Source organism: Mandrillus leucophaeus, unplaced genomic scaffold, assembly GCF_000951045.1.
Source record: "Mandrillus leucophaeus isolate KB7577 unplaced genomic scaffold, Mleu.le_1.0 Scaffold895, whole genome shotgun sequence".
NCBI classification, from domain to species: domain Eukaryota; kingdom Metazoa; phylum Chordata; class Mammalia; order Primates; family Cercopithecidae; genus Mandrillus; species Mandrillus leucophaeus.
Genome location: NW_012109752.1, coordinates 287,915 through 300,490, shown reverse-complemented (window position 1 = coordinate 300,490; position 12,576 = coordinate 287,915). Strand labels below are relative to the sequence as shown.

General features: G+C 52.5%; 1 protein-coding gene across 1 annotated transcript; it reads left to right on the top strand.

Annotated features, from left to right (window-relative positions):
• The first annotated feature begins 572 nt into the window (after positions 1-572).
• On the top strand, positions 573-4,357 carry LOC105531563 (ephrin type-A receptor 10-like). Its single transcript, XM_011969508.1, has 3 exons — positions 573-764; positions 2,876-2,940; positions 3,641-4,357. Exons 1-3 carry the CDS (start codon positions 659-661, stop codon positions 4,355-4,357), a joined length of 888 nt encoding a protein of 295 aa, XP_011824898.1. The 5' UTR covers positions 573-658.
• Positions 4,358-12,576: the final 8,219 nt, after the last annotated feature.

Below are 12,576 nucleotides of genomic sequence, written 5' to 3'. Positions count from 1 at the left end.
GCTGTGTGTGTGTGTGTGTGTGTGTGTGTGTGTGTGTGTGTGTGTGTGTATGTGATGAGGGCGGGAAGAGAAAGGGGAGGGATGAGCCAGGAGACACCAGGAGCCTCAGACACAGGAACAGACCTAGGGCAGGGAGATAGGAGAGCTCCCCAGAGCTTGGGGTCAGGACATAAAGCTTCAAAACCCCCAAGTCCTGGGAACAAGGGAGCTTCCAGACTAGCTCAGAGGCTGCAAGTGTCGCTGCCTCCCCGAGGGTCGCCCCTCTTTAAGCCAATCCCACGTTGCCTGCCTACTTCTCAGGAATGAGGAGCTAAGGTTTAGCGCTCTGGGCCACAGACGCCAGCTCATCCCCCTCGCTCAGAAGCCCCGCCAGCTCCCACGGCTGCCCCACCCCCCACGGTGTGGGGATCTGCGGGACCCCTTCCTTTCCCCACCAGCTGGGTGTTCCGCCCCTGGCCTATGAAACTCCACCTTCCCACCCTCTGCTGGCGGGGATTGGTGGGCATCCCGCGGCGGTGCCTAGTGATTGGTCCCCATGGATGATGGCGAGGGGCGAGACCCCGCCCCCAGCTGGCGCTGGGGTCTGGGGGCACTGCTCAGCGGTGCTAGGCTGGCGCGGCTTGAGCCGCCGCCGCACTGACAGCTCGGTCTGCGGACCATGGAGACCGGCGCCGGTCCACACCCGCTGCGCTTGTTCCTCTGCCGGATGCCGCTCTGTCTCGTGCTGCTTTTGGGACCCTGGCGGCCTGGGACCGCCGAGGAAGGTGAGAAGACTGGTGGGCTTTGCTCGGAGCCTGGCATGCCAAAAGATAGGGGGTTGGGGACGGGGGTTCTGCGGGAAGGAGTCATTGGAGAGACTAAAGTCTGTACTGGGGCTTGAAGCAAGCAGGCAGCAAAGAACTGGAGAGACAGAGAAAAATGTGGCCAAGCAATAGCGAAGAGAGGGGCGCTGAGGAGCTTGGGGGCTGGAGACCCGGGAGGTTGGGGAAGAAAGAGACCAGGAACCGCGGGAGCCAGAGGCAGAGGTCCAGCGGCCGCCGGTGAGACGGACAAGCTGAGTGATTGGAGGTGGGAGGTGCGGGGGCGGGGAGATGAAGAGTGGAGACAGGGAGATGCGGAGGTGAGCTCGGAATATGGAAAGACCGGACGGAGCCCGGACCACAGGGGCTAGGAGACCACAGTGTGGCCAGCATGAGGTGGAATGCTGGTCGAGGGGGGCTGGGTCCGGGCGCTGCCCGACGTGCGGATCATGGAACTGTCCGCAGTGCTGAATTCTGAGCGTAGTCTACCGGGCGCGCTCGGCGTTGCCGGGTTTGAGGCTGTCGACGATACTGGAGCCCGCGTCTTGCCTCTGATTGTGCATTTGGGGGAGCTATACGCTCAGTTGAATCCAGAGGCGTCATATTCAGGTGCAGAATCCGGAGGAGCTGGAATCTGAGGCGTTGACCGCGGGGTTGGTCGGGGCCCTGGATGGCTGATGCCTTCCAGTATGCAATTCCGATGTGCTGTCAGTTGCGCGGATCTCGGAAAGCTGTCGGCGGTCCTGCCCACAGTCGCTGATGCCTCTGGAGAGGCCCTCACCTTGGTGGCCCACCCCCTGGCTTAAGCTCTAGAGGGTAATCTTCCAAGACTGCGGGATGTCCTGGCCTCCTGTCTCTGGTCTGCGGGCTCTGCTGTCCAAACCAGTTTCTGTGATCCATGCTGAGCGGTTGCAGGCTGCTGATCCAATGCCTCCTGGGGGAATAAAGGGACTCCAAGCTTCTCTGGTAGGAAGGGTCATAGATGTATACATAAAAGGACCCCTGACATTCTTTCAAAAGCAGTGGAAGTGACAGCCCCTGGGAAAAGGGCTGGCTGAGGAGAAGAGAGATTTTATTTCTCCAGTTGTTAGCAGTATCTCTCTACATTGTTTTCTCAGAGGCCCAGGGAGTCAGACTAAAAATGTTCAAGTCTTCATGCCTAGGGACCATCGACCTCAGAAAAACCCCTGAGTGGGAGTGGATTGGGGGGTATATACAGGAATCCCCCGATACATTCACTACTCACTTTCTCTCTCTCTCTAACTGACACTTAGTTATAACTTTGGGAATCTAAGAAGGCTGGGGAGAGTCACTGACTCCCACCCCAATCTGAGAGCCAACCTTAGAGTATTTGCCATGGACCCTGTAGAAGGCTGAATAATGACCCCCACCCCCAATATGTCAATATCCTAATCCCTAGAACCTGTGAATGTTACCTTCAGTGACAAAAAGGACTTTGCATATGTGATTAATGATCTTTTGAGATGGAGAGATTGTTTTAGACTATTTGGAGGGGCCCAATAATCACAATCGTCCTTGTATGAGGGGTGCAGGAGGAGTCAGAGTCAGAGGAGGAGGCAGTGTGATGACTGAGGCAGAGATTAAAGTGATATGATTTGAAGATGGAGGAGGAGACCACAAGCCAGGGACTACAGGCGGCCACCAGACACTGAAGATGGTAAGGACATGAATTCTCCCCTCAGAGCCTCCAAAAGAAAACAGTCCTGCTGACACCTTGACTCTAGACCAGTGAAAGTGGCTTTGGGCTTCTGACCTCCAGAACTGTAACAGAAAAACAATATGTTGTTTTCAGCCACTGTGTTTGTGGTAATCTGTTACAGTAGCCCCAGGAATTGAATACAAGCTCCTTCCCTACTGACTGTGGCTACCTCTCTCTGGATTTGAGCTATTCACACCCCCTCCTGGGGATTTATGAAGTAGGAAAAACTTGTCCATATCATTTGTCACATTTTGCATTCTCTCAGCAAATTTACAGGGACTTCACCAAAGGATTCCACTCTCTTGCTAAATTGACCTTCTCGATTTCTGACATTTCTGTCTTCCCCTCTTCTTAGTCATCCTCCTGGATTCCAAAGCCTCCCAGGCCGAGCTGGGCTGGACTGCACTGCCGAGTAATGGGGTAAGTGCACAAGTGTCCCTCCCTGTCCCAGGGATCTTCTGGTGGTCCAGGACACAGTCTCCTCAGCTCCTCATGTTTACATCAGACAAAAGTGCTCCTCAGAGTGTGTGGTCTCCAGCAGCCCTGGCTTCAAGCCAGAGTTGCCTATTAGAAAACGTTGAGTCTTCAGGCAGTTAGACAGTCCAAAAAAAAAAAAAAGTGAATAAGTGAGGACAGAGCTGGCTGTCTAGGAACAGAAACCGGGCATCCAGATGGAGCTAATACAGGACAGTGGCTTGCACATAGTAGTAGATCCTCCAAGAAATGTTGTTGGTTGATTGACAGAGCAAGCAAGACTGGGAGTCCTAAAAGAGGCTTGGAGACTTGTGGTAGGGGTGGGATGATGTGGGCTGTAACAGCAGCTTGGTGGAGTGCAAAGGGCACTGGTCGGAGAGTCAGGAGACTACAGGCACCATTCCTAGCTCCACCACTAACTTGATGTGCATACCTGGTCAAATCGCTCTCACTCTGGAGCCTTAGTTTCCCCATCTATAAAAATAAGGATTGGGATCATTTGTTTCCAAAGTTTCTCCCAGCGCTGCATCTTACAATTTCTGGGGTGTGCATGGTGGTGAGAGAGAAGTCAGGAGTCACTGCTAGCGCTCCACCTCCTGGAAGCACGTTGGCTCTGGGCTGCCCACCCCTTTATTCTTGTCCCCAGTGGGAGGAGATCAGCGGTGTGGATGAACACGACCGTCCCATCCGCACATACCAAGTGTGCAATGTGCTGGAGCCCAACCAAGACAACTGGCTGCAGACTGGCTGGATCAGCCGCGGCCGCGGGCAGCGCATCTTTGTGGAGCTGCAGTTCACACTCCGTGACTGCAGCAGCATCCCTGGCGCCGCGGGCACCTGCAAGGAGACCTTCAACGTCTACTACCTGGAAACTGAGGCCGACCTGGGCCGCGGGCGTCCCCGCCTAGGCGGCAGCCGGCCCCGCAAAATCGACACGATCGCGGCGGACGAGAGTTTCACGCAGGGCGACCTGGGTGAGCGCAAGATGAAGCTGAACACAGAGGTGCGCGAGATTGGCCCACTCAGCCGGCGGGGTTTCCACCTGGCCTTTCAGGACGTGGGCGCCTGCGTGGCGCTTGTCTCCGTACGCGTCTACTACAAGCAGTGCCGTGCCACTGTGCGGGGCCTGGCCGCGTTCCCAGCCACCGCAGCCGAGAGTGCCTTCTCCACACTGGTGGAAGTGGCCGGAACGTGCGTGGCGCACTCGGAAGGGGAGCCTGGCAGCCCCCCACGCATGCACTGCGGCGCTGACGGCGAGTGGCTGGTGCCTGTGGGCCGCTGCAGCTGCAGCGCGGGATTCCAGGAGCGTGGTGACATCTGCGAAGGTATCCAGCTGGTTGGGGGCCGTGGGGTGGGAGTGTAGAGCGTAGGTGGCAATTGAGAGAGAGTGTGCCCTAGATGAGGAGAGGCGGGGGTGGGGTCGGGATGCAGTGAGAAGCCTTGGACTCTGGAGCGCAAGGAAAGCCCTGAAGTTTGTGGAGTTTCCAGTGGGTCCAGTCAGGGCCAATGAGTGAACGTACTAGGAGGTGAAATTGACTAGCTAAGGAGGCATTAGGGACCTATATCTTAGGCACCTCACACAGGCCGCCTCGTTTATTTTCATGGCAATAAAGGAAGTCCTTTTTTTTTTTTTTTGATACGGAGTCTCTCTTGCTCTGTCACCCAGGCTGGAGTGCACTGGCCTGATCTCGGCGAACTGCAACTTCCACCCCCTGGGTTCAAGCGATTCTCCTGCCTCAGCCTCCTGAGTAGCTGGGATTACAGGCATATATCACCATGCCCAGCTAATTTTTGTATTTTTAGTAGAGACCGGGTTTCACCATGTTGGCCAGGCTGGTCTCAAACTCCTGACCTCAAGTGATCCACCTACCTAGGCCTCCCAGAGTGCAGAGATTACAGGCGTGAGCCACCTCGCCCAGCCTAAAAGAAGTCATTCTTTTTTTTTTTTTTGAGATGGAGTCTTGCTCTGTCGCCCAGGCTGGAGTGCAGTGGCGCGATCTCGGCTCACTGCAAGCTCCGCCTCCCGGGTTTACGCCATTCTCCTGCCTCAGCTTCCGGAGTAGCTGGGACTACAGGCGCCCGCCACCACGCCTGGCTAATTTTTTTTTGTATTTTTTAGTAGAGACGGGGTTTCACCGTGTTAGCCAGAATGGTCTCGATCTCCTGACCTCGTGATCTGCCCGTCTCGGCCTCCCAAAGTGCTGGAATTACAGGTGTGAGCCACCGCGCCCGGCCAAGGAAGTCATTCTTATCTCTATTTCACAGATGAAGAAACAGAGCCTCAGGGAGATTAGTACCTCACTTGCAAAGTTAGGAAATGGGGAGCTAGGACTTGAATTCAGGCTTGCCCAACTCTCACATTCTTTGTATGACACCATGCGGTCTCCTCTGTGCATAAGGAAGAACTCTACAACAGCCCAAGCTTCAGACTAGTGGGATTGGTAGCATACAGAGAGGAATATCCCAGTCACGGACCACATACTTGGAGTTAGAGACTGGCGGGGGGATTTTTATGCTGGAGAGAGGGATTGGGAGGTTGCACTAGATGGTTACTAAGATCACATCCCACTCTCTGAACTACAATCAGTGTGCTCCCTGGGGGAGATCCTTCATGTTGAGGGTTTTGCTGGGTTCTTAGGCTGGTGGGGGCATTAGGAACAGACCTCTCATTCTCTCTCCTGCCTGTGACTTTGGACCCAGAGGGTGAGGATGGGATTATGAATGTGTATACTTAATATAGAAAGATCAAGGTATGCTTTTTCTAAACCATGTCCTTTTCTGGGTGCCAGGGCAACAGAAATGAGTCAGACATAGTCCCAGCTCTCAAGAAGTTCACAGTCTAGATGGAGAGACGCAAAAATTTAAAAATCACAAGAGGGTAAATATATGCTATAACAGAGGGATACACAGAGTGGTGGGAAGATGGGAGGAAGTGACTAAATTTGCTCTCATCCCTTTGTTCAATCATCCATCCAATATGAATTGAGGATGTGCCAGCTGCATTTATTGAGGGCTTATTATATGTATATAGATGAATGCCACCATCTCCTCCCTGCAGAAATTGTAATTTAGTGAAAGACTGGGAGGCATGAACCTTCCTGAGCTCCCCAGATATAGTTAGGATCCACCTCTGTACTCTCCAGTATTCACTGAAAACTATTTCTGTACTTACCCCATGGTATGCAGTGATCTACTTATGTGTGTTTTCATCACTAGATTAAGACCTTCTTTTATTTTTTTAGAGATGGGGGTCTGTCTATGTTGCCTGGGCTTGAGTGTAGCAGCTATTCATAGGCATGATCATAGTGCATTACAGCCTTGAGTTTTTGGGTTCAAGCATTCCTTCTGCTTCAGCCTCCTGAGTAGGTGGGACTACAAGGACCACACACTAGTTTAGGAACTTCTTGAACTCAGGCACTGGGCCTTCCTAGTGTCAGCAGCCCCAGCATCCATAACAGGATAAGCCATATGGTAGGTGTTCAGTGAAAATGCATTGGGTGAAAAAGTGGCTACTATAGGGTGTGATACATAAACAGAGAGCTAAGGAAGCATGGAAGGGAGAACCTAATTCTAAGCATGGAGAAGGCTTCCCAGAGAAGACTTCCCAGGGAAGGTGAGAAGGTCCTTTTTCCCAGGCAGCCTAGAGCATTCTAAGCTTAGGAATTGCATGCAGAAGCATGGAGGCAGGAAGGAACACAGCATGCCTGGGTCTACGTAACTAAATGTGGTTAGAGCAGAGGGCATGTGGGGGTATGGGAGTGAAGTGTTGGGGATGAGAGGAGCAGGGGGAAATCGTGAAGGGCCTTGAATGTTGGGATAAAGAGCTTAGACTTTATGCTTTAGGCCAATGGGGAGGATTTGAAGCAGGGATCTGACATGCTCAGATTTGTATTTTCAAAATATCACTCAAGCTGCAATTGCAAAGAAAGGATTGAAGAGGGAATGATTGGGAGCCAGAAGATGAAGAAGGAAGATGGTGCAATAGTGCAGGAGAAAGAGCACAAGGGCTGAACTAAGATAGTAGCAGAGATCATTGAGAGATGAGGATAGATGGGATCATGAGTTAGCAGCCACAGCACTTAGTGACCATGTGTTACAGGAGGAGAAAGGAGTCCCTTTGACTTACATGCTACTGCGGATCGAATGGACAGAGGGATAATTCACTGGGGTACAGAACACAGGACACGGATAGACACATCATATTTATGATGTCCATGGTGCATTCCAGTGGAAGTAGCTAGAAAGTGGGTCTGGAGCTCAGCAAGAGAGAGACAGTACTTGAAGCTGTGGGTGTGGTTGGGACAGACCAGGCAGAATGTGTGGGGTAAGAAGCCAAGTGGGCCAACAATGAAGACTCATAGAATAGCAATATTAAGGATAGGTAGAAAATACAGAGCCCATTAAAAAGGCTAAGAGGGAGTGGTCAGAGTGTGGAGGAGAACCAGGAGAGTGTGATATTATGATAGCCAAGAGAGATAGAGGTGTCCAGGAAGAAATGGCCTACAGAGTTGGGAAGCAGTCAGGTAAGTTGAGGGTTAGAAAGTGCCCAGTTGGTGGCCTTGGTGAGAGCAATTGCAGCTGAGTGATGGACAGAGAGACCAGGTTGCAGTAGACTGAGGGATAAAGGAAGTTGAAGAGCTTGAGTCAGGGAGTCTAGAAGCCTGGATTTGAATTAGGAGAAGAGGAGGTATCTCGAGGAGAACATTGGGTTGAGAGAGGATTTTTATTGTAGATGGGAGAGACTTGTTTGTATGCTGAAGGACAAAGAGCCACTGGGGTACTAAGTGTGTATATGGGCATATCCCCATCTCAGTCCCAGGAGACAGGAGTATTTTATTACTGATGTGGGCTAGAATTGCTGATGCATGTTGCTAATAAAAAGCAGGCCAGATTTTAGTCAGTTTTATTATTATTTTTACACACTCTTTAGTTTGTGCCCTTATTGCCTGCACCCAAAATGGAACACTTTTTACTGCTTCACTACCAAGAGGGGAGACGACTGATGGAATGTAGTCTTTGATGAGGTTAAAGGGAGAGATCCAGGGTGAAGACAGAGGGGCTGGCCTTCAACAGGAGGTGGCTCATTCCCTCCTCTAGGACTGAAAGGGGGGAGGAGATGGGAGATGGTTGTGGATGGGGGCATTTGTGTGTTTTGATGGGCAGATGTTGAGGGAATTACTGACTGATGGCTTCTCTTCTCCCTATAAGGTGGGAGGGAGGGCATCTGTACAAATGGACAGTAAGGTCCTTGTCTGTTTTATTCATTGCTGTGTATCTATAGAGCCTACCTAATAGATGCTAAAAACTATTTGCTGAATGAACGGATCAGGAGTGAGAGGAGGAGGTTTCTCTGGGAAATGAGGGAGAAAGAGGGAGAGAGACAAAGAGACTCAGGAACCCAATCCATGTCTGATGAGACCAGAAAAAGGCCATTTGTAATGGCCTCAGCTCTGCCTTGGGGAGTGGGCAGCTGGGGACAATGCCAAGGAAAGTTTCACAAGGGAGATGTTATTTGAACTGGGGTTTGGAGAAGTATAGAAGTTTGCCAGGAGAAAAGGGATATAAGGAGTTATAGAACAAGACCCAGAGATGTGAAAGGACGAGCTCAGTGTACCATGGGTAGAGTAGTTGGCGGTGGGGAGCTGTTGGAGGATATTAGGAAGGGAAGATAAATGATTGGATTTGTATTTAGAAAGTTAAGGCCTTCCAAGTGCCTTCTGCAGCTAACACGGGCTCCCCTCTAAAAGTAGATGGATAAGGGGGAAATAGAGCTAAGATGTTCTTTTCCACTTTTTGTTTCTCTTTAGTGACCTTGACTTTTGTTCTCCCTCTGTTAGCCATTAGAGAAATTAGTGAAAGAACTGGGGTTTCCTTTGGGGGAAAAAATCAGGGCATGTAACCAGTATCTTTAATTCTCTGCTAGGGCCAGATGCAGTGGCTCACACCTGTAATCCCAGTAATTTGGGAGCCCAAGGCAGGAGGATCGCTTGAGCTAGGAGTTCAAGATCAGCCTGAGAAACACAGGGAGATCCCATCTCTACACACAAAAAAATTAGCCAGGCATGGTGGCACAGCATGCCTGTGGTTCCAGCTACTTGGGAGGCTGTGGTGGGAGGATTGCTTGGCCCCAGGAGGTGGGGGCTGTAGTGAGCTATGATTGTGCCACTGCACTCCAGTCTGGGCAACAGAGCAAGACCCTGCCACAAACAAACAAACAAACAAACAAACAAACAAACAGAAAACAACTCAGTGGGATTGCCTTGGAGCCAAGGGACCTAAGCAGATATGTTCTCTAAGGCTCCAAAGGGCACAATGAGCCCCTGTGATGGGGTGGCACAAGGGGCATTAGAGACAGGGAAGCTAATGTGGGCTCATCCTAAGAGGCACTTTCTGCCAGCATTGTTCAACAAAGGCAGCCTCAGAAGCGGGTGAGTGCCTCATGATAAAGTATGTGACAAAGACTGTGGCTACTGCTGGGGAAGCTGCCGGAGGACCAGGCCAGTGGGAGCTGAGCTACATTATCTCTGAAGTTCTGACCTTGAAGAGAGGGAGGGGCTGGCAGTCAGGAATCCCTGAGTCTGCTCTTCAGCACAAACTCCTTCTAAGCAGAGCCTCACACAGCAGAGATACCACTGTGGTCACTGATGGGCCCACCCACCTCTAGCACAGCAGCCACCCTCATACACTTGTGGGGAGGGAGCCTCCAGCATTCTTCCCCTTTTGCTGTGAAACCCTGTGAACAGATCATTTATCTAGGCTCTCACTTGCTCTCCTATTTCACAACAGAGGTGGGCAGGGCATGGGTATTATTCCTATTTGACCAATGCTTCCTTGAGGCCAGAGAGGCACAAGGAGTGGCCCAGCCAACACTAGAACCCAAGCTTTCCAAGTCCCAGCCTGGGTCTCTGCTACCCACCAGACCCCGGGGATAGTTGGCCCTTGCTCTGTTCTGCAGGCAGAGGAGGCTTCTGAAGGCTCCTGGGCTGCCAAGCCCCTCCCCAGAGTTGTGTTGCCCAGAACTCTGAGCGAGATGGACCCTCTCAAACCTATGCCTTCCAGACAGTGGAAATCCTAGTCCCCTCCCCTCTTCTGCCACACAGGCGGAAAGTTCTTCCCAAGGGCTAGCCTGCACCCTTTCTGTTGTACTGCGTCTTCTTGGAGCTGGAGAGCAGCCAGCTAGACTAGAGGACAGGGCCAGGGAACAAGGTGAGGACCACCCAAGCTCTGAGAGGTAGGGCCGGGAGCCACCTGGCCCAGCTGGTGAGAATTTTTTTTAAAGTGGGTGTTTAGCAGTTATCACTTAAGGCCTGTGGGGGAGGAACAGTAATTACTACCATTATTGTGAAAATGTGGTTGGTACTGGGCTAGGTAGTTCACATGTTTTATCTCAATCCTCCAACAACCTTTTTGAGGTAGGTACTCAACACAAGGCTCAGAGGGGTCAACTGATGTGCTCAAGGCCACACAGCAAATAAGTGGTGTGACTCAGCTACAAACCCAGGTTGTTCAGGTAGAAACACTTGTGATCTTAACAACCTGTGTTCTGAGAGGTGAGAGAAGCAAACTGAGTAGGTGTCAAGACTGGAACTAGGTCTGACTCATGGTCCAGGGAACTTTTACTGGCCCTTCTCTCTCTACCCACCCCCCTCCACCTGGTTGGCTTTACTTTCAGTTGGGAATTTATGACGCACTAACTGCGGTGGTGGAAGGGGGTGTGTGTGTGTGTGCACGTGTGCATGCGTGCTTGTGTGTTTGTCCCTGGGTAACTGTGGAACGGCTCTTGGGGCACCTCTCCTCCCCTCTCTTCCTCACAGCAGGACTGCAGAATTTTACTCATTTTCTTCCAGTGGTCCTGAGGGTGGTGTGATGTGGGCTTGGGTTGGAATCCCACAGGCTGTGGGACAGTAGCTGTAGGCAACTTCACCTCTCCTAGCCTTAGCTCCCTCATTTTTAAAAGGGGATAAAGGGCCAGGCACAGTGGCTTATACCTGCAATTTCAACATTTTGGGAGGCCAAGGTGGGCAGATCGCTTGAGGCCAGAAATTCGAGATCAGCCTGGTCAGCATGGTGAAACTCCATCTCTGCTAAAAATACAAAAAAAGTAGCCAGGCATGGTGGTGCACGCTTGTAATCCCAGCTACTCAGGAGGCTGAGGCAGAAGAATCGCTTAAACCTGGGAGATGGAAGTTGCAGTGAGTGGAGATCCGGCCACTGAACTCCAGCCTGGGTGATAGAAGGAGACTCAAAAATAAATAAATAAATAAAATAAAAAGAGGATAAAGTATATAACCTCACAGATGGTTGTGAGGATTCAATGCATTAATAGACGTAATTTAAAAAATAATACATAGAGACAGGGTTTGGCCATGTTGTCCAGGCTGGTCTCCAACTCCTGGGCTCAAGTGATCCTCCGGCTTTGGCCTTCCAAAGTGCTGGGAATACAGGAGTGACCACTGCGACCGGCTGAAAGTAAAATGTTGCAAAGTATTCCGAACACACTGAGCATTTTCTAAGGGTAGGAAATGGGTTGTTCAGGAGTCACTCCACGGGGCAGTGCTGACTGGAGTGGCTGAGTTCCCTGTTTTTCTACCGCAATTTGAGGAGATAAACGCTGCCCTAACCAGGCCAGTCAGGAAAGTGGGGAGAAACTGTGGAGGAGCCCCCTCTTCTCACCAGCCATGCCCTGCAGCCTGTCCCCCAGGGTTTTACAAGGTGTCCCCGCGGCGGCCCCTCTGCTCACCGTGCCCAGAGCACAGCCGGGCCCTGGAAAACGCCTCCACCTTCTGCGTGTGCCAGGACAGCTATGCTCGCTCGCCCACCGACCCGCCCTCTGCTTCCTGCACCCGTGAGTCCCCCTCCAGGCTGCACTGCGGAGGGTGGGTTGGGGGGTGGCCAAGGAGGAAGGCCTGATCCAGGTGGTGGTGAAGGCAGAGGTTCCGCACTGGGGCCTACGAGGGCGGACATGGGGGCCAGCGCCCGGAAGGCGGGGTATGGGGAGCGGATCCTGGGCGCGCCCTGGGGGCCAGGGCCTTTGATGAGAAGAACCAGAACAACTGCGAGAGTCCAGACGGAGGATGGGGTTAGGATGCCTGGTGGATCACTGAGGAGAGCGCCCCTCCGCCGCCCTCTCCTCACCCTGCCTACCCTCCAGCCGAAAGAGGGGCTCCCGACCTTCCTTCGCACCATCGGTTCTTGGTCCCCACGCTCCCATCCTCCGCTCCTCACTAACCTCCTCCCAAATCCTCACCAACCGCCCCACCACTCTCACATTCCAACCTCCCAAGGGCTCCCACGACCCCATCCCTGACCCTTCCCTGGGGGAGGGGCGAGCCCCTGCTCGCCCTGCTCATCTGCCCTCGACCCCTCACTGACTGACCATGTCTGTTCCAATGTCCTTGACTGAACCCACGCCCCCATTCCTCCCACCCCAGACCCTTCACCCCTGTCCTATCCCCCCTACTCACTGGCTCCCACGGCCCATTGCCGCTCATCCATCCCTGTTCCTTCACTGGCCGTCCCTTCTACCCTCCTCCCTAACAGACCCCACGCCACTGTCCCTCCCGTCCCCCGTCCCCCCTCATC